This window comes from Pecten maximus, chromosome 1 (assembly GCF_902652985.1).
Source record: "Pecten maximus chromosome 1, xPecMax1.1, whole genome shotgun sequence".
NCBI classification, from domain to species: Eukaryota; Metazoa; Mollusca; class Bivalvia; order Pectinida; family Pectinidae; genus Pecten; species Pecten maximus.
The window spans coordinates 21,289,212-21,311,272 of record NC_047015.1 but is presented as its reverse complement, the minus strand read 5'-3'; the positions used below and the strand labels follow the sequence as shown (position 1 = coordinate 21,311,272).

The following is a 22,061-nucleotide window of genomic DNA, read 5'->3' as shown; positions in this document are numbered from 1 at the left end:
ACGCAGTGACATCCGCGACATGTCACTAGTATAGTTATGTATGACTGAAGACGACTCCCAGTATCTGGTCCAAAGTAAAAATAGCAAAATGCCAATGACGCACCTCAGCATCACAATATGCCACTTTCAACATTATTTATTGCAAAATGGTCCTTCGTAATTGTCTCAAGATTAAAATTCCTTCCTTCTCAAACATTGTAGGGTATTAACAGCTAAATTAGCAGTCATTTAGGAAACCGGTTAGCAATGTATGATACCAAAATAACTAATTGTCGTGCAGGGGCGTGTAAATCAACAAAACAGGAAGACGTCTTTCCTAGCTGACAATGTGATGAATTGTTTTGTTTGTTGAATTTGATGAATTGAATTGTTTTGTTTGTTGAGTGTAATGTATTGTTTTGTTTGGTGAGTGTAATTAATGTATTGTTTTGTTTGTTGAGTGTGATGTTTTGTTTTGTTTGGTGAGTGTAATGTATGGTTTTGTTTGTTGAGTGTGATGTATTGGTTTGTTTGTTGAGTGTGATGTTTTGTTTTGTTTGTTGAGTTTGATGTTTTGTTTGTTGAGTGTGATGTTTTGTTTTGTTTGTTGAGTGTGATGTTTTGTTTTGTTGAGTGTAATGTATTGTTTTGTTTGTTGAGTGTGATGTTTTGTTTTGTTTACTGAGTGTTATGTTTTGTTTTGTTTGTTGAGTGGGATGTTTTGTTTTGTTTGTTGAGTGGGATGTTTTGTTTTGTTTTTTGAGTGTGATGTTTTGGCTTGTTTACTGAGTGTGATGTTTTGTTTTGTTTGTTGAGTGTGATGTATTGTTTTGTTTGTTGAGTGTAATGTATTGTTTTGTTTGTTGTGTATTATGCATTGCTTGGTTTGGTGGGTGTATGTGGTGGATTTTTTGGTTTAGTGAGTGTGATAGATTGTTAAGTTTGTTGACATTATAGTAATTGTCGACATTGTTTAGTTTGTTGACAAATGCTGATGTGGTAGAGTAAGTGGCTGGGCTATTTACTAATTAGAACATAAGTAGACAGTACGGGGATAAGGTTACTCTCCAAATTCAGATCGTTGTTAAGGGGTACGAAGATGTGGAAGTCTAGTTAGCGTTCTGCTGGAAACTGCACCCTTGGCGCTTTATCGCGATAAAAGGATGATTTTTAGTCGTTACGATAACACGAACACGATACTACACCAAACTGTGCAAAAACCATCAGAAAATACAAACAAGCAAATTAAACTGTATTTAAAATTAAAAATCGATAATATGTGTGAAAAAAAGAAACAAAGATGATTATATTCTGTTTTCCGGAATTTATTTTGTAAAAAGAAGGTCCTTAGATTTTGGTATAGTATCAACACATGAACATTATTGAATTAAGTGTAAATATCGTGTTATGGTTTCATTATTCAAAATAACTCATTATTTGTATTTGTTTATTTTATTATAATAATGACAGTGGTAAATACATGTTTTTAATGTTTTATAATTTTTCTTATCCATGTAATTTTTTGTTACAGGCTGACTTGGCAACACTGTTTTACATGTGGATGCCATGCTGTGGATGTCTGAAACATGCCATGCCCCGACTCAGCAGCTCCTGTACGAACGAAACAGTGATCCTCCGACGTCAAAGCACTGTCATCAACAGTAAATGGAACACCAACACTAACCGATTATCTGCTACCTCAAAAACACGTTTGCAACAGTTTGCTCAAACAACTTATGATAACAAGCGTTTTCTTGAACCTGTACCTAGTAGCAGAGAATGTTCAGCGTGTTCTGGTGGTTCTACGGATGAATGAACTCCAGAGAACGTCGTGTTTGTAACTGGTTTTAATGCCATCTTATTTTATGGAGTAGTTCATTGTAGTTATTGACCCTTACAACCTTACTTTGGCGATGTTTAGAAGACATGAACTAGCTCTTGGATCTACTAATTAAATGAAATAGGTAAGAAGCAATGCTGTTTGTTTGATAAGATAGTCGGGAAGTTTAAAAAGGTGGAACAATAGTATCCAAGCTTGAATCTCAACCTCCGACCATCCTATTGTTCTGCTGGTATGCGCCGGATTTGAACGAGGTACATTTGTAGATAAGGTAGATAACGCAATGCAATATACCAGCTATTCTAAGGTGGAGTAGTAATCTTAAGATGTATCAACTATTAAAGTTATTGTAAGTTGTACATACTTTATTCGTTTCCCCCTCTCTGACTAACTTAAAGTGTAGTTGAAGCTTACTTGACGGTATTGTGTTTTCAGTCAATGTCATTGACAATACATTTACAAAGTACTAAAACATAGTAAGTTCCAAAACTGTATTTCTAAATGCGATCTTAAGGCTTCAAATTTATAAGAAATACTTCCCTTACTGAAACAGCATTTTAAAAAGTTAAATAGACATTTGGAAGCTATACATATCCATCATATACATAAACAGATATCGTTCACTCCCAGCATATCGATGTTATCGATCATATGTCGAACTAGACTTTGTACTATCTCGGTGCTATTAATCACATACTAATGGCTTGATTTTTGTCTATTTACAGATGACCAAAGACAGAGTGATCCGCATAAGTTAATTATACGTGTGTAAAGTCTATACAACCCCCAGGCCAAGGCCAATGTCTTAATTACGTCACATTTGCTTATATTTACTTTATTCCGCCCTGCTTCTGTCACCTCGGCCCGCCCCGTGGAAAGAGACTTCGTGTCAGACTTGTGTTAACTGGCGGGCAATGTCTGCGATACCTATATTCATAGAACCTTGAGAGAGATTTTGTGAACTGATATGTCTAACGTCATTAACGAGATGTTTTGGCTGGGAACAAAATTAATCATAGTCGTTATATCATTTTCATTCTGTAGATACATTTATGCTAACTTGTTGGTTGGTAGCCCATCATCAGTGATTAATTTCTGATGAAACTGTAGCAGCCATAACTAACGTGTCCCGGTCATTGTTGTAAGATGGCATATTGATCCCTCGAGGTATGGCTGTCTACCAAAGAGAGCTATGTGGACGACGAGGAGTAATCCATCAACACTTCATATTTATGGACATGACAGCACTATCTATTTGGATCCTGGATCGCACACCATGATGGAATAACGACCGATTCAACAGCGATGTAGGCCTATAACGATCAGTGTTTCCCGGGTGACTTGACCCTGTGTCATTCCGCGTGTAAAAGTAGTCCCCGGTCGTTAGTAAATCTCTTGTTAACCACACGGTACGATGGAGAATAGGCTACACGAAATAATTGCTTTTCCACGGGTGAGTTTTGAAAGTGTAGATGACAATCTTTTCAGATGAAATGGTTAGATGTCCGTAATTGAAGCATATCCAAGAGTATTTGTGACCATACATATGTAAACCATATTGTACAATCACGTCAAAAATCAACTTTTGTTTAAAAAAAACCTGCTCATGTAATAAAATTGTTATACCAAAGTATGTTACCTTTTTTCATTTTTCAAAAAATGTTTCACCCCCGAGATTATTTTTTACCCATTTTTCTCTAAAAGATAAGTGTGTGTTTTTTTTATATAAAGTCATAGTATGCAAATAGTGTGAAAAAATAGTTAACTGTGACCTGATTTTAGAGATTTTGTAGATTTTCTATATCATACTTAGGTTTGTCTGGTAATAAGGAGTCTTTCTCGTATATTTTAACAGTGGTTCTACTTCATTGTAATCTCCTGTTCAATATGGCTGCCATGATAAGTTACTGGATGTAGCACCACGAAGGCTGATTTCCGAAATAAATTAATTGTTTTTATAAATCCAGCCAATGCGGAAATCGGAATGCCTCTTTTATATGTTAGCTAATCTGGAATCAAATAGAGCGTGCCTATATGTAATGATAAACATAAATACATTGTGTACAGAAACAAAGTTTTTTTTGTAAATTTTGTTCTGTCGGTGTAGGAGTGCACTCATAAGCAGAAACAGGCTTATACAAAGTATATCACAGGATTGACGACAAATTGAATGACGCGCGTTATGATTAATTTGCCTGCCATCTTGTGAAAATGTTACTACATATACCGGCCAAAAATATAACTCTTGGAAAAAATACAAAATCTTCATTTGGTTTGATTAATGTTTTAATGAATACATTACACCGTCAGGATAATCACTTGTTACACAGCATAACTTCATATTTGTTGCGAGTTCCATTGATCATTTGTGTTTTCCAATCCGGAAGGATAATTTTTCGTGACGTCAAATATAAACCTTATAGAGTGAAGACAACTTAATGACTCGTGTCCTGACCGGGCCTCGAACTCACCATATACGGCACCTAATCGCTGAGCAAGAAAAGCTTATACAGCAGCGCCAAATCAATGACACATGGATGGTCGGCCAGATACCCCGACATGATTATAGTGACAAGTCGTCTATTAGATGATATGAATACCTGGATCGCTATGTATTTACATATATGGATGCGAATTGTACGCATATTACAAATATTCATCACTAGTACAACTACGGCAGGAAATTCAATTATGTACCTTCGGATCACCAACACATAGTGCATATGATACGTTTTATGAACGGTGATTAGGCGAAGCGGTATCCGCTGCAGGTATTTCTGGCAAGGCGATTGGGGGCCGTAGATCGTGAGTTCGAGCCCGGTCAGGGCACGAGTCATAGAGTTGTCTTCCGTCGTCAGTTGTGTTGCTATTTCACGTATCTAATTCTCAGCACAAGATTTGAATGTCATGTCGTAGTTGTACTCTGATTTAATATATATATATATATATATATCATATACTTAAGAAATTATTAACGATGATTCGTGTATTGTTGCAGGATATACAACGAGGACGAGGATATTTTGCAATTAAATTAATAACGAAGGCCGCAGGCCTGAGTTATTAATTAAAATTGCAAAATATCCGAGTCCGAGTTGTATATCCTGCAACAATACACGAGTCAAAGTTGATTATTTCAATTCTACCATGTACTGTTTAGTTCTGAGATCGACCTCTTTCTAATAGAAAAACAGCAAAGAAACCCCGGGAAAACCTTGTAATTTATTTCTTGAGTATCGTATTATTTGTTGATGAAATATACATTTCTTTACAGGCACTACAGTACTACGATCAAGAGCATCTATAATATGGCATTGATTATGAAAATTTAAAAAAAAAGGATAAAGAAAAGAAGGGAAAAAAAAGAAAAAAAGGGGGCCTCCGTAGGATTCGAACTCGCGTCGTGATAAAAATTTAATGAAAGACTAACCCATTAGCCTACTCGGCTATTGTAACCATATATGAAATAAGTTCATATTAGATATATAAAATTGTAACAGCCGTGACTCACGAGCGTGTATTATTGGCACGAGCGTGTATTATTGGGAAAATAAGACATGATTTTAAACCAATCAAAACTGGCGTTGCAAAGCAAACATGGTAGAATGTTAGAATGTCACTTTGACGTCATCAACATCAACAAAATGCGGCTTATACGTGAAGCTGTCTATATGGTCCAATCAGGTCACGAATCATCTGCGAGCATGTAGGTTAATGGAAATTTGATGAGCTTGATGCGACATAGCAACTTTTAAAAAGGAAATTAGTCTCTTAAGACGCACAAAATAAATCATACACTAACCGTTCCAAATCAGAATAAACATGGCATCTTCAATGATTTTTATATCATATGAGACTAATGAAACGACTCTTGGAAGTTTTTCTTGTGAGCCTTGCAGAGCTTGTAGCATGAACTATCATGTGAAATGTTAACCGATTTAAAATACCATTGATTGAAAAGCTAACAAAACAAACAAAACAAACATTTCACAGGTTTTAAAGTCAAAATATGGAGGAGCAAACAAACGCAGACAGCCATTTTGCTGTGCCATTTTCAATTCCTGATGCAACGTTGTTGTTTATATCAAAATAACGTCACAATTGATATATGACTGGCGAAGTCAATGAAAATCGCTCCAGGGTATATAACACTAATGACATGTGGAAATATTACATAGGGAAATTCGCTGGATCAGACCGATATACAATGAGGAATTTGATAATTACAACACAAATAATGAAAATATATAACCTTATAGGTATGGAGTGTTGAAGACGCTATCCCCTCCGGAACAAACTGACACTATCGTCTTTGTTATTTTTCAATGGTATCAGTCTAGATTTATCATTTGTTCATCACTGCACCAGGTTAATTGATTTTGAGTTAGAGTTACGATTTGGTTCACATGTCGGTATTCTTTGGCTTCAGAGTAGATTTGTACCCGATTATACATATGATCATATTGTTTAAAGCAATGATATTAATTGATTTAATCACAATATGCATCAACTCCCATCACTTGACAACAATACCTGATTTCAAATCACATCGGATTGTGTCCTCTTTCTTATAGCCAGCTCCAATATCAAAAGCACATATTTAACTTAAAGGTGTAAGACTTCAAACAAATTTTACCCAGGTCACTAGCACTGCATCGAACTACATAACAGTACAGTTCCCTGATATGTGTATAAGATACCCTGTATAATTACGTATTTATATCAGCTTTGCCACACTTTAGATAATGTGGTTTTCCTAAATCCTTTAAAATCCTGCTGATATAGCAAATAATTTAATAATTAATAAAAATGTTAGCTGAATCAATTCCGACAAATTGGGATTTGTCCTATTAGACCACCCACTGGCACTTTGAAGTAGTATGGAATTATTTTCCTATCAAAATTAAACTTGATCAGAAGGAACAGTCGGGCGTTTCAGGAGGAGGTGTGAAGCACGAAATCTCAGCATATAGTTAATAGCAGGAGGTAATTTTCTGGTATCACTTTCTATACATTCGAGTGTTGATGAAATACTTCCTTTGAACATTATGGATAATGTTTAAGAAAGCAGACGTCTTAATGAGAAAAAAATAGTAGCATCAATGAATGTCAGATAGCAGGTGCTGTTTGATATAAACATGTTTATATAGTATTAGTGCACAAATAAAATCCCAACATCAAAACACAGTTCCTACCATTATGTAAACCTACTGCCGTCTTGAACACTAGGATATTGACTCGTACAAATTACCAATAATTACGTTAATAAATTTGCTGTAACCTTCCAAACAATGATATTGATTTGGGCCAATAACCCTTTGCTATATAATTCCATGTGCTGTAGCCTTCTAAATTATGAAATTGATTTGGACCAACTCTTTCGCTACAATATATAATCTGCTGTAATTTTCCAAATAATATCATTGATTTGGAGTAATGACATTTCACTGCATATTTAAACCTGCTGTAATTTTCCACACAATGTCACTGATTTAGAGCAATAACCTTTCGCTCCATAATATCATATGCTGTAACCTTCCAAACTACGATATTGTCTTGGATTTAACACCGATTATTACATTGAAACATCAAACTGCATTCCGTATTGGGTTACGTGCAAATGAACATCCATTGAATTACAAGAAAATAGCATGAACCGCTGGAGTTATTATACAAGTCCAACCCTTACCACAATACTGAAAAATAGCTACTACAGTAAATACAGATTACATTTCTCAGAAACTGCTTGGAGGTAAAATCAGCTGAACTCATAGCATAATCGTTTCATACGTTTTTGTTTTTTTCCCACCGTACTGAGAAATATAGGTCCTCTATATACTCCTATACGTAAATGTAAATTATCTCGATATACATTAAACCTACACACCAATAGCAATTAAATGGGGAGAGTCGGCATTTATTCAATAAAATGAAATTATTAACTGAAAATACGCTTGCATTTCTTTTCTTTTCTCGGTCAACATTCCTCCCGATCATAATCTCACATGGACCATCACCGTAAATATATGTTAAAAAACCGAGCGCGCCACCCAACCTAAAAACCATATTAGGCGAACAGAAGGTGTACCAGCCCGACAATGCTTAAGGTTTTCTCAAACTGTGCGACGTTCGAAGCTAGAATGAACCATACACGTACCCTTAATAAACCCGTAACAAGTGCTTCTTTCTGATTGGTCCAAAACCTTTGCACGATACGGACCAATGTATACTCCGTGTATACAAGACAAATATTTCCCGCTGTTCTCCGAAACGCGGGGAAATGCTATGATAGATAACACGCAGCTACCGTAACAGTATTTGTCAGGAGAATCAGTTAAAAAATGTCATCTTGTCTTAAAGTGCAGTAACACCACATTATTGCGGTCATCATGGAAACACATGTCGACGTCTGGTTGATTGTACAAACTGGAGTAACGGCGTTTCTGTATTTAGTCAAATCAGAGCCGAATGAATATTACTTATAGACCTCACTGTTTATATGGGTACAAATAATATTTCTTAAAATATATCGGTTAGCGTACATGCTTGCTTTATTTCAGACGATTCTGTAATCTGACAATCACTAGGGCCTACAAATGGCTGACAATGAATGATTAGAACCGTTTCCTCTGTTGTTTGTACTTACATAATAATGTATTAATGTTTTAAACAAGTTATTTCAATTACGCCAACAACGTAATACAGGTTGATAATTTAATCAGGAATGAAACATCAGCGACTTTTTCTGTCAAAGTGTTCGTGTTCATACTTATTGCGATTCATAGCACTATAAACTGACCGTATTCATACTTATTGCGATTCATAGCACTATAAACCGACCGTATTCATACTTTTCGCGGTTCATAACAATATAACCCGATCGTGTTCATACTTATTTCGATTTATAACACTATAAAGCATCCGTATTCATATTTTTTTGCGATTCATAGCACTATAACCCAATCGCATCCAGATGTAAATCGTTTCATAGCACTAAAACTCGAAACGAAACTTAGCTATTCCTTGACCGATATTTTTTTACGCACTCAACAAATTGTATGCCATCTCCGCAAAATTAGCAAATAATTATCATTTCAACATCCCCATGATAGTTTATGTAGTAGGCGCGAGCCGATTTTTTTCTCTCCATTTTTAAGGCTATAAAAAAATGTCCTCCTCCGAGAAAAGGGAAAATTTACCTAGAATAGGTATTCACTTTAAAAACTCATTATTTTTCTTTTTCTTAATAATTGACAGGTTTTTAACTTTCCAAATCTGATAGAATATGTATGTAAAGCGAACCTATATGATGTTAATTTGTCGACAACTGATGCCAGTGCCGTTTCATGTTATCCACTTATTAGATACTATAAAGAACTCTAGACTTGACAAGAAGAATGTTTTTAGTAAAAAATGTTGAACCCCATTGAATTTTGGGTAAAATATGCATATTACTGACAAAGGCCCCAAACTCAGCAGGTTAACAATTTGTCTTAAAAGGCAACTCTTGCTATGATCAGATGTCTTAAAAGAATCACAAGTCCCGTTTTAAGGCAACGTCATCGCACTAATGATCTCGATTGGGCTCAGCGACACCGACTGGTCGGTCGCTACTTGGACGGTAGGATGTTCAATTTGTAATATTAAAACGTTGCCATTAATGACTTACTGTCTTTTGACTACACCTAAATCATGGGCGCTAGAATATTTTTATTTTTTTATACGGAAAGAAGTATGTGCACTGTGGAAAGTACAAGGCTGATAACTCCATTAAGAGCGAAACGGCACCCACCTCACTTCAATTACTTAAAACCACATTCAATCTAACTGATACAGCGCATACTATATACCATCGTCATGAAGAAACATTTATCCTTAACCTACATCCAAAGAAAATAATCCGTCAAAACATTCAAAACATTGCCGAAATCCTACCTCAGGACACCATTTTCCAAACTGCTCCCAGAGACTGTCCAGATTCATCATTCACATACGGAGCAAAAATAGAGATAAATAAATAAAACAATGACCTGTGCGTAAAAACTTTTAACAATACGGAAAATAAGTGACAGTTTAAACAGGACGTCAAAACAGTCGCTGTTGTTATATCGTTCGGTCGATGTTAATATTATATCACTTTGTATTGATGTTCCTTCGGTCACTGTTGTTATATTTCCCTTTGTGTTGATGTTCCTATGTTCACTGTTGTTATATTTCCCTTTGTGTTGATGTTCCTCTGGTCGATGTTGTTATATTTCCCTTTGTGTTGATGTTCCTCTGGTCGATGTTGTTATATTTCCCTTTGTGTTGATGTTCCTCTCGTCGATGTTGTTATATTTCCCTTTGTGTTGATGTTCCTCTGGTCGATGTTGTTATATTTCCCCTTTGTGTTGATGTTCCTCTGGTCGATGTTGTTATATTTCCCCTTTGTGTTGATGTTCCTTTGGTCGATGTTGTTATATTTCCCTTTGTGTTGATGTTCCTTTGGTCGATGTTGTTATATTTCCCTTTGTGTTGATGTTCCTATGTTAACTGTTGTTATATTTCCCTTTGTGTTGATGTTCCTCTGGTCGATGTTGTTATATTTCCCCTTTGTGTTGATGTTCCTCTGGTCGATGTTGTTATATTTCCCTTTGTGTTGATGTTGTTATATTTCCCCTTTGTGTTGATGTTCCTCTGGTCGATGTTGTTATATTTCCCTTTGGTCGATGTTGTTATATTTCCCCTTTGTGTTGATGTTCCTCTGGTCGATGTTGTTATATTTCCCTTTGTGTTGATGTTCCTCTGGTCGATGTTGTTATATTTCCCTTTGTGTTGATGTTCCTCTCGTCGATGTTGTTATATTCCCCTTTGTGTTGATGTTCCTCTGGTCGATGTTGTTATATTTCCCCTTTGTGTTGATGTTCCTTTGGTCGATGTTGTTATATTTCCCTTTGTGTTGATGTTCCTTTGGTCGATGTTGTTATATTTCCCTTTGTGTTGATGTTCCTATGTTAACTGTTGTTATATTTCCCTTTGTGTTGATGTTCCTCTGGTCGATGTTGTTATATTTCCCCTTTGTGTTGATGTTCCTCTGGTCGATGTTGTTATATTTCCCTTTGTGTTGATGTTCCTCTGGTCGATGTTGTTATATTTCCCTTTGTGTTGATGTTAATTTGGTCACTGTTGTTATACTTCACTTTGTGTTGATGTTCCTATGTTAACTGTTGTTATATTTCCCTTTGTGTTGATGTTCCTTTGGTCGATGTTGTTATATTTCCCTTTGTGTTGATGTTCCTCTGGTCGATGTTGTTATATTTCCCTTCGTGTTGATGTTCCTTTGGTCGATGTTGTTATATTTCCCTTTGTTTTGATGTTCCTCTGGTCGATGTTGTTATATTTCCTTTTGTGTTGATGTTCCTCTGGTTGATGTTGTTATATTTCCCCTTTGTGTTGATGTTCCTCTGGTCGATGTTGTTATATTTCCCTTTGTGTCGATGTTCCTTTTGTCGATGTTGTTATATTTCCCTTTGTGTTGATGTTAATTTGGTCACTGTTGTTATATTTCCCCTTTGTGTTGATGTTCCTCTGGTCGATGTTGTTATATTTCCCTTTGTGTTGATGTTCCTTGGTCGATGTTGTTATATTTCCCTTTGTGTTGATGTTCCTCTGGTCGATGTTGTTATATTTCCCCTTTGTGATGATGTTCCTTTGGTCGATGTTGTTATATTTCCCTTTGTGTTGATGTTCCTCTGGTCGATGTTGTTATATTTCCCCTTTGTGTTGATGTTCCTTTGGTCGATGTTGTTATATTTCCCTTTGTGTTGATGTTCCTCTGGTCGATGTTGTTATATTTCCCCTTTGTGTTGATGTTCCTTTGGTCGATGTTGTTATATTTCCCTTTGTGTTGATGTTCCTCTGGTCGATGTTGTTATATTTCCCCTTTGTGTTGATGTTCCTTTGGTTGATGTTGTTATATTTCCCCTTTGTGTTGATGTTCCTTTGGTCGATGTTGTTATATTTCCCTTTGTGTTGATGTTCCTTTGGTCGATGTTGTTATATTTCCCCTTTTTGTTGATGTTCCTTTGGTCGATGTTGTTATATTTCACTTTGTGTTGATGTCCCTTTGGTCGATGTTGTTATATTTCCCTTTGTGTTGATGTTCCTCTGGTCGATGTTGTTATATTTCCCTTTGTGTTGATGTTCCTCTGGTCGACGTTGTTATATTTCCCCTTTGTGTTGATGTTCCTTTGGTCGATGTTGTTATATTTCCTCTTTGTGTTGATGTTCCTCTGGTCGATGTTGTTATATTTCCCCTTTGTGTTGATATTCCTCTGGTCGATGTTGTTATATTTCCCTTTGTGTTGATGTTCCTTCGGTCACTGTTGTTATATTTCCCTTTGTGTTGATGTTCCTCTGGTCGATGTTGTTATATTTCCCCTTTTTGTTGATGTTCCTTTGGTCGATGTTGTTATATTCCCCTTTGTGTTGATGTTCCTCTGGTCGATGTTGTTATATTTCCCCTTTGTGTCGATGTTCCTCTGGTCGACGTTGTTATATTTCCCCTTTGTGTTGATGTTCCTTTGGTCGATGTTGTTATATTTCCCCTTTGTGTTGATGTTCCTTTGGTCGATGTTGTTATATTTCCCCTTTGTGTTGATGTTCCTTTGGTCACTGTTGTTATATTTCCCCTTTGTGTTGATGTTCCTCTGGTCGATGTTGTTATATTTCCCCTTTTTTGTTGATGTTCCTTTGGTCGATGTTGTTATATTTCCCTTTGTGTTGATGTTCCTCTGGTCGATGTTGTTATATTTCCCCTTTGTGTTGATGTTCCTCTGGTCGATGTTGTTATATTTCCCCTTTGTGTTGATGTTCCCCTGGTTGATGTTGTTATATTTCCCCTTTGTGTTGGTGTTCCTCTGGTCGATGTTGTTATATTTCCCTTTGTGTTGATGTTCCTCTGGTCGATGTTGTTATATTTCCCCTTTGTGTTGATGTTCCTCTGGTCGATGTTGTTATATTTCCCCTTTGTGTTGATGTTCCTTTGGTCGATGTTGTTATATTTCCCTTTGTGTTGATGTTCCTCTGGTCGATGTTGTTATATTTCCCTTTGTGTTGATGTTCCTCTGGTCGATGTTGTTATATTTCCCTTTGTGTTGATGTTCCTCTGGTCGATGTTGTTATATTTCCCTTGGTGTTGATGTTCCTTCGGTCACTGTTGTGATATTTCCCCTTTGTGTTGATGTTCCTCTGGTCGATGTTGTTATATTTCCCCTTTGTGTTGATGTTCCTTTGGTCGATGTTGTTATATTTCCCTTTGTGTTGATGTTCCTCTGGTCGATGTTGTTATATTTCCCCTTTTTGTTGATGTTCCTTTGGTCGATGTTGTTATATTCCCCTTTGTGTTGATGTTCCTCTGGGCGATGTTGTTATATTTCCCCTTTGTGTCGATGTTCCTCTGGTCGACGTTGTTATATTTCCCCTTTGTGTTGATGTTCCTTTGGTCGATGTTGTTATATTTCCCCTTTGTGTTGATGTTCCTTTGGTCGATGTTGTTATATTTCCCCTTTGTGTTGATGTTCTTTTGGTCACTGTTGTTATATTTCCCCTTTGTGTTGATGTTCCTTCGGTCACTGTTGTTATATTTCCCTTTGTGTTGATGTTCCTCTGGTCGATGTTGTTATATTCCCCTTTGTGTTGATGTTCCTTTGGTCGATGTTGTTATATTTCCCTTTGTGTTGATGTTCCTCTGGTCGATGTTGTTATATTTCCCTTTGTGTTGATGTTCCTCTGGTCGATGTTGTTTTATTCCCCCTTTGTGTTGATGTTCCTCTGGTCGATGTTGTTTTATTCCCCCTTTGTGTTGATGTTCCTTTGGTCACTGTTATTATATTTCCCTTTGTGTTGATGTTCCTTTGGTCGATGTTGTTATATTTCCCTTTGTGTTGATGTTCCTCTGGTCGATGTTGTTATATTTCCCCTTTGTGTTGATGTTCCCCTGGTTGATGTTGTTATATTTCTCTTTGTGTTGATGTTCCTCTGGTCGATGTTGTTATATTTCCCCTTTGTGTTGATGTTCCCCTGGTTGATGTTGTTATATTTCCCCTTTGTGTTGATGTTCCTTTGGTCGATGTTGTTATATTTCCCTTTGTGTTGATGTTCCTCTGGTCGATGTTGTTATATTTCCCCTTTGTGTTGATGTTCCTTTGGTCGATGTTGTTATATTTCCCTTTGTGTTGATGTTCCTCTGGTCGATGTTGTTATATTTCCCCTTTGTGTTGATGTTCCTTTGGTCGATGTTGTTATATTTCCCCTTTGTGTTGATGTTTCTTTGGTCGATGTTGTTATATTTCCCTTTGTGTTGATGTTCCTTTGGTCGATGTTGTTATATTTCCCCTTTGTGTTGATGTTCCTTTGGTCGATGTTGTTATATTTCACTTTGTGTTGATGTCCCTTTGGTCGATGTTGTTATATTTCCCTTTGTGTTGATGTTCCTCTGGTCGATGTTGTTATATTTCCCTTTGTGTTGATGTTCCTCTGGTCGACGTTGTGATATTTCCCCTTTGTGTTGATGTTCCTTTGGTCGATGTTGTTATATTTCCTCTTTGTGTTGATGTTCCTCTGGTCGATGTTGTTATATTTCCCCTTTGTGTTGATATTCCTCTGGTCGATGTTGTTATATTTCCCTTTGTGTTGATGTTCCTTCGGTCACTGTTGTTATATTTCCCTTTGTGTTGATGTTCCTCTGGTCGATGTTGTTATATTTCCCCTTTTTGTTGATGTTCCTTTGGTCGATGTTGTTATATTCCCCTTTGTGTTGATGTTCCTCTGGTCGATGTTGTTATATTTCCCCTTTGTGTCGATGTTCCTCTGGTCGACGTTGTTATATTTCCCCTTTGTGTTGCTGTTCCTTTGGTCGATGTTGTTATATTTCCCCTTTGTGTTGATGTTCCTTTGGTCGATGTTGTTATATTTCCCCTTTGTGTTGATGTTCCTTTGGTCACTGTTGTTATATTTCCCCTTTGTGTTGATGTTCCTCTGGTCGATGTTGTTATATTTCCCCTTTTTTGTTGATGTTCCTTTGGTCGATGTTGTTATATTTCCCTTTGTGTTGATGTTCCTCTGGTCGATGTTGTTATATTTCCCCTTTGTGTTGATGTTCCTCTGGTCGATGTTGTTATATTTCCCCTTTGTGTTGATGTTCCCCTGGTTGATGTTGTTATATTTCCCCTTTGTGTTGATGTTCCTCTGGTCGATGTTGTTATATTTCCCTTTGTGTTGATGTTCCTCTGGTCGATGTTGTTATATTTCCCCTTTGTGTTGATGTTCCTCTGGTCGATGTTGTTATATTTCCCCTTTGTGTTGATGTTCCTTTGGTCGATGTTGTTATATTTCCCTTTGTGTTGATGTTCCTCTGGTCGATGTTGTTATATTTCCCTTTGTGTTGATGTTCCTCTGGTCGATGTTGTTATATTTCCCTTTGTGTTGATGTTCCTCTGGTCGATGTTGTTATATTTCCCTTGGTGTTGATGTTCCTTCGGTCACTGTTGTTATATTTCCCCTTTGTGTTGATGTTCCTCTGGTCGATGTTGTTATATTTCCCCTTTGTGTTGATGTTCCTTTGGTCGATGTTGTTATATTTCCCTTTGTGTTGATGTTCCTCTGGTCGATGTTGTTATATTTCCCCTTTTTGTTGATGTTCCTTTGGTCGATGTTGTTATATTCCCCTTTGTGTTGATGTTCCTCTGGGCGATGTTGTTATATTTCCCCTTTGTGTCGATGTTCCTCTGGTCGACGTTGTTATATTTCCCCTTTGTGTTGATGTTCCTTTGGTCGATGTTGTTATATTTCCCCTTTGTGTTGATGTTCCTTTGGTCGATGTTGTTATATTTCCCCTTTGTGTTGATGTTCTTTTGGTCACTGTTGTTATATTTCCCCTTTGTGTTGATGTTCCTTCGGTCACTGTTGTTATATTTCCCTTTGTGTTGATGTTCCTTCGGTCACTGTTGTTATATTTCCCTTTGTGTTGATGTTCCTTTGGTCACTGTTGTTATATTCCCCTTTGTGTTGATGTTCCTTTGGTCGATGTTGTTATATTTCCCTTTGTGTTGATGTTCCTCTGGTCGATGTTGTTATATTTCCCTTTGTGTTGATGTTCCTCTGGTCGATGTTGTTTTATTCCCCCTTTGTGTTGATGTTCCTCTGGTCGATGTTGTTTTATTCCCCCTTTGTGTTGATGTTCCTTTGGTCACTGTTATTATATTTCCCCTTTGTGTTGATGTTCCTCTGGTCGATGTTGTTATATTTCCCTTTGTGTTGATGTTCCTCTGGTCGATGTTGTTATATTTCCCCTTTGTGTTGATGTTCCCCTGGTTGATGTTGTTATATTTCTCTTTGTGTTGATGTTCCTCTGGTCGATGTTGTTATATTTCCCCTTTGTGTTGATGTTCCCCTGGTTGATGTTGTTATATTTCCCCTTTGTGTTGATGTTCCTCTGGTTGATGTTGTTTTATTCCCCCTTTGTGTTGATGTTCCTCTGGTCGATGTTGTTATATTTCCCCTTTGTGTTGATGTTCCTTTGGTCGATGTTGTTATATTTCCCTTTAGTTTGATGTTCTTTCAGTCACTTTTGTTATTTTATCCATTAATTTGGATTGTCGTTCGGTCGCTGTTGTTATTTTATCATTTTGTGTGAATTTTTATTCGGTTAATAACAACAGTGACCGAAGGAAAATAAACACTAATGCAAAATACAACAATTATCCATAATATGAGATTGGATATGTCTAAAATCATTTTACAAGCTGAAAGCATGTTGTCCTTCTCCCAAATAGCCTTTTACTGGTAATTGATTACTTGCATTTATGTACATGTTTTAACGCTTTTACGGCGGCAGTATCATTTATACATGCATTCGCCACCACCAGAAACATCCTGTTACCATAGCTGTATACCGACTATGACCAAAACACTCTTCTAAAGCTATACACGTAAAACAGTAGTCCCGAAAGGCAGGCAAAACAAACTCTCAAATAGTTCCTTTGGGATGTTTGATTCGTGGAGTTATTGGGAATACGTTTATGGCGCAAGTCACACGACATGGTGTAAGAGAGACATATGCTGCTTCTAGATGTTGATTAATTGTGTTGTCGACATGCATTTATTTATAATCAAAGGATAAAGTCCATGACAGGAACGCTTACATGTCAGTCCTCAGGGAACAGCACACAGGGAGACACGAAACACATGCCGTGTACAGAAACATAGGTCAACGGCTTAACTACTATAGCCTAACAAATTGATGCCGCCATGGACAAAAGCATCCGTTGAGATGGGAGTGGTATTCTAATAACACTGATTATACACCTTCGGGTAGGAACTCTTTCAAACAGAAGAGATGATAACGTAAACATTATTTACACCATTAATAATAATATGTAGGATTGGGCCAAAGACGTACTAGTGATAACCACAGCTGGTTATGGATTTGGAATTGATGGTGGGGAGATCATAGTCATTTCATCCTTCTATGGTTAGCCAGTGATTGTCGGGGCCTAAAACACAGCTGTTTAGTCTTTGTGACACTCGTCAGTGATTGTAGGGAAATCATACAGGTACAAAATGTATTCTATCCTTCTAGATTCGTTAGTAGGGACATCATTCAGCTATTCTATCCTTCTAGATTAGTCAATCCTACATTCATCAGTAGGGACATCTTATAACTTTTTCATCTTTAGATTTGTCAGTGATGGTCGGGACATCATATAGCTGTTTCATCTTTTGATTTGTCAGTGATGGTCGGGACATCATATAGCTGTTTAATCTTTAGATCTGTCAGCGATGGTAGGGACATCATATAGCTGTTTCATCTTTAGATCTGTCAGCGATGGTAGGGACATCATATAGCTGTTTCATCTTTAGATTTGTCAGTGATGGTAGGGACATGATATAGCTGTTTCATCTTTAGATTTGTCAGTGATGTAAGGGACATCATATAGCTGTTTCATCTTTAGATTTGTCAGTGATGGTAGGGACATCATATAGATGTTTCATCTTTAGATTTGTCAGTGATGGTAGGGACATCATACAGCTATTTCATCTTTAGATTTGTCAGTGATGGTCGGGACATCATATAGCTGTTTAATCTTTAGATTTGTGAGCGATGGTAGGGACATTATATAACTGTTCCATCCTTATAGGACTGCAATATAACAATGCTTTGACTGAGCGGTAAAAAAGAGCGCTGGAGCAGGTGTTTAAAAAAGAAGGAACTATAGAACAATCAGAAATGTCCTCCATCAAATGTCAATACAGAAAAGAGGTTATCGGTGTGTTACTAGAGATCTAGCGATCTCTTAATCCTGTTGAGGAGTCTCCGTCAATACAATGTTAATATTCATTGAGAATATTTGCATGCATGGTAAAACAGTATCAAACGGTGACACACAAATGTTGACCCTATCTGTCCTTATCGACCTGATCCCTCAACGGGACATAATTACGCATGCGTACAGAGACAGCAACAGACAACACAACGATAAGAACAAACGCTACATTGCGTTACCGACCATATTTATTTAGATTTATGCAATTTCCACGTTTTTTTGTCGCATGTCATAACTGTATAAGGGAGAGACATGTCTTAGAGAAGTTAACCCTGAAGATTTCCTTATAATCACTTTCTCTGTGAGAACTACAAACAAATCGCTACATTTCAAAGTCAGTGGATCTACGCTATTCACATGGAAACGATAATGTCTAGTTTTCAGGACAAAGCCTCTTAAGTTGAAAAAAATGAATAAAAAATTCCTTATATTATTAATTTTCCCTGACATTATCCTAATTAACGAGATATTGATAATAGTTTTCCGCCGATTGAAAATTGATGATCGATGATATCCCAGAAGCAAAAGCGCTGACCTAAATTTAGCTAGACTTGTATTCAGTTATGATCACGTGTGAAACTTACACTAAAATGTGCTTTATACAAATATGATCAGTGTTTATCATAAAATGATTAACATGTTCACTTTACTTATGAATGTTTGTTTCCGAAACATAAATATGTATCTGTTAAACTATTCGACTGACAAATAAATACGAAACGGTGCTTGCGGAATGAAACAGCCGTTCTGGATATGGTGATTTCTCCTTTATTTACACACGGGAATGCTACAAAGCGTTGTTGGTTTCGAGACACATCCGTAATACAAATTGTTCGTTTTTTCCTGCGTCATTTGTGTCAGATATATTCAGATGAGCTTTACCAACCACGAATAGTTGGGTCCTCTATCGTTCAATACAGCTTTAAATCAAACAAACGAATATCATGAATTTATAATTTACATTTACAGTTTGTAAAGATGATTTACGTAAATAACACAAGCATGTCATAATCAAATTGACAAATCAAAATTGTGTTTATTTGAAGTTTATGGATGATTAGAGGTGAATCTTACTTGCGTAGGGTCATGTATTGGACCTTCTTGTTATTTGCTTTACGCCACTGGCATTACCAGATTTCAATTGTGGGAGTCGTCAATAAAGCAAAGGACACTTACTCGTCATGAACGTTTGCTATTATGTTTTCAAAACTACCTACAAATGATTGTCTATATTCATTCAGTCGTGTTTTAGATGATATACGACTTTGTTTTAACGTGGGATCTGTATTGATATTTTGTTAAAATAGAACTCGGGATTCTGGTAATTTTGCAATAGTTTCCACTCGGAATCCAGACAACTAAAGAGTGATATCCTACACATTGCAATGAAATTAAGTCGGGTTATATTACGGAGAGAAAACATATAAAACTGTAAATATACTGTATTTATATCATAATTAATTTCGTCTAGGAGACACCTAGACGTTAGATAGCCGGTATTTTATGTCGTTACTGTTGTTACCTATATGATGGTGAGTATAAGACAGTGCGTCACCAATTGACGGGTTGTAAGCACCACTTTTATTATTGTATTTAAGTACAATAGAATACCCGTTTTGTTGTTGTTATTTTTTAGAAAAAAAGTTCCTGGCTTTATTTTCATTTTAAGTTTAAAGAGATGGAATAACCTTAATGCGCTTCCATCCGTCTCCACTAAGCTTGTGATCAGTATTTTTAACGATTAATTAATACAAACTGTTAATTAAGACAATAATCTAAGGACTGATACTTACATATTTATAGAATATAGATGAGTATATATGTATATATATAAGTAAAATAAAAAAAAAAACTCTCCGTTTTACTTTTATAATTCGTCCGTAAGGATAAAAACAATTTATTATCTGTATATATATATATATATATATAGCAAGTATGAATCAATCTAGGGATAGATAAAATACACGGTGAATACTGAATACATGTCTGTGCAAACAGAAACACTAACTTGATATCCAATAGTACATGTACAGGAGTGGTAACTATTATAATCAATCTACTGGAACATGTGCTCAGATTTCAACGTTAACTCTTTACAAACCTTACCGTAATCAAATTTATAGTGTGATTTACGAAAAAAACATGAGTAACGTGAACTTGATGGATTATTTGTTATAATCTGCAAGAATTTTAGTATCCGGAATATTGAATAATATAATCTCAAAGGTTTTTAGTATCCGGAATATTTAGGGGATAGTAAGTTGTTTTTCGTGGCTATACTGGCGATTAGAACATGAAATTTGGTTTGAACTCGAGACCGATAGGTCGAGAGTTTAAACCAAATTTCATGTTCTAATCGCCAGTATAGCCACGAAAAACAACGTACTATCCCCATTCTAACACGTTTACTATCGCATATATTTAGAAACATTGTTTTACAGTGCTACAAGTACGCTGTTAAGTACTCTGTTACCTCCGTTAGTGACGCGTCATACTGTGGCGGATTGACCAATCAGAGAGAAGCTATCAAAGTCGGTCAATTGGCCACGCCCATACTGGCGAGAGCTCGGTCTGTATGTTAACGAAGCGGGGTATTTGGATTGTTGTGAAAGTCCTGTTTCCGAAGATTTAAAGACATATTTGGATTTACGCAGTATGCATAACGACATGTGCATTTTAACAAAGTCAGGGTTGATGTGTTTCTACAGGCTCAACCGTTATGTGAAGTTGTGTGCACTTGTTCCATTTCATTTCGGATTTTACTTGACCTTAGATGCTTACACACGGACGAAATGAACGTTTCAATCAATAGATGACGGTAAGAATGATGTTAACGATTTTTGTTAAATTTATTAAGTTAATTCATTCTATTCGATTTCTTCACTTTCTATTCCAATATCACGGGTCATCAATCATAAATGGTGCAGAGTGTTGAATTTCGCTACGAGTCGAACTTGACGCCATATTGTTTTGATTAGAAACAGGGCGTGGCTTAACACGATATGTCATGGTTCTATCGCAGATTAGAAGTCGGTCCGCAACCAATCAAAACACGCGTTGCAAACGAATCGTGTTAGAATGAACAATATTTTCTTCTGTGTTTTTAGCATGTGGAATATTGAATGGTATATTCTTCAATGTTTTTAGTATCCGGAATATTGTATGAAATAATCTCCAATGCTTTTAGTATCCGGAATATTGAATGATATAAATCTAAGGTTTTTAGTATTCGGAATATTTAGGGGATAGTACGTTGTTTTGAGTGGCTATACTGGCGATTAGAACATGAAATTTGGTTTGAACTCGAGACCGATAGGTCATAATCGCGAGAGTTCGATCTGTATGTTGACGAAGCGGTGTATTTGGATTGTTGTGAAAGTCCTGTTACCGAAGATTTAACGAAGTATTTGGATTTACGCAGTATGCATAACGACATGGACGTTTTGACAAAGTCAGAGTTGATGTGTTTCTACAGGCTCAACCGTTATGTGAAAGTTGTGTGCACTTGTTTCATTTCATTTCGGATATTACTTGGCTAGATGCCTACACACGGACGAAATGAACGTTTCAATCAATAAATGACGGTAAGAATGATGTTAACGATTTTTGTTAAATGTATTCAGTTAATTTATTCTTTTCGATTTCTTCACTTTCGATTCCGATCTCATGGGTCATCAATCATAAATGGTGCAGAGTGTTGAATTTCGCTACGAGTCGAACTTGACGCCATATTGTTTTTGATTAGAAACGGGGCGTGGCTTAACACGATAGATCATGGTTCTATCGCAGATTAGAACATGGTCCGTAACCAATCAAAGCACGCGTTGCAAACGAATCGTGTAAGAATAGATAATATAATCTCTAATTAAGGTTTTTAG

The 22,061-nt window shown here is 36.5% G+C and overlaps 1 protein-coding gene across 1 annotated transcript in view; it reads left to right on the top strand.

Annotated features, from left to right (window-relative positions):
* Positions 1-3,449, top strand: part of LOC117327558 (QRFP-like peptide receptor) — a 74,593-nt gene extending 71,144 nt beyond the window's left edge. Inside the window, exons 3-4 of the mRNA XM_033884613.1 lie at positions 1,511-1,943; positions 2,545-3,449. Coding sequence (XP_033740504.1) covers positions 1,511-1,795 — 285 coding nt within the window. The 3' untranslated portion in view covers positions 1,796-1,943; positions 2,545-3,449. The remainder of the gene's footprint in view (positions 1-1,510; positions 1,944-2,544) is intronic.
* Positions 3,450-22,061: the final 18,612 nt, after the last annotated feature.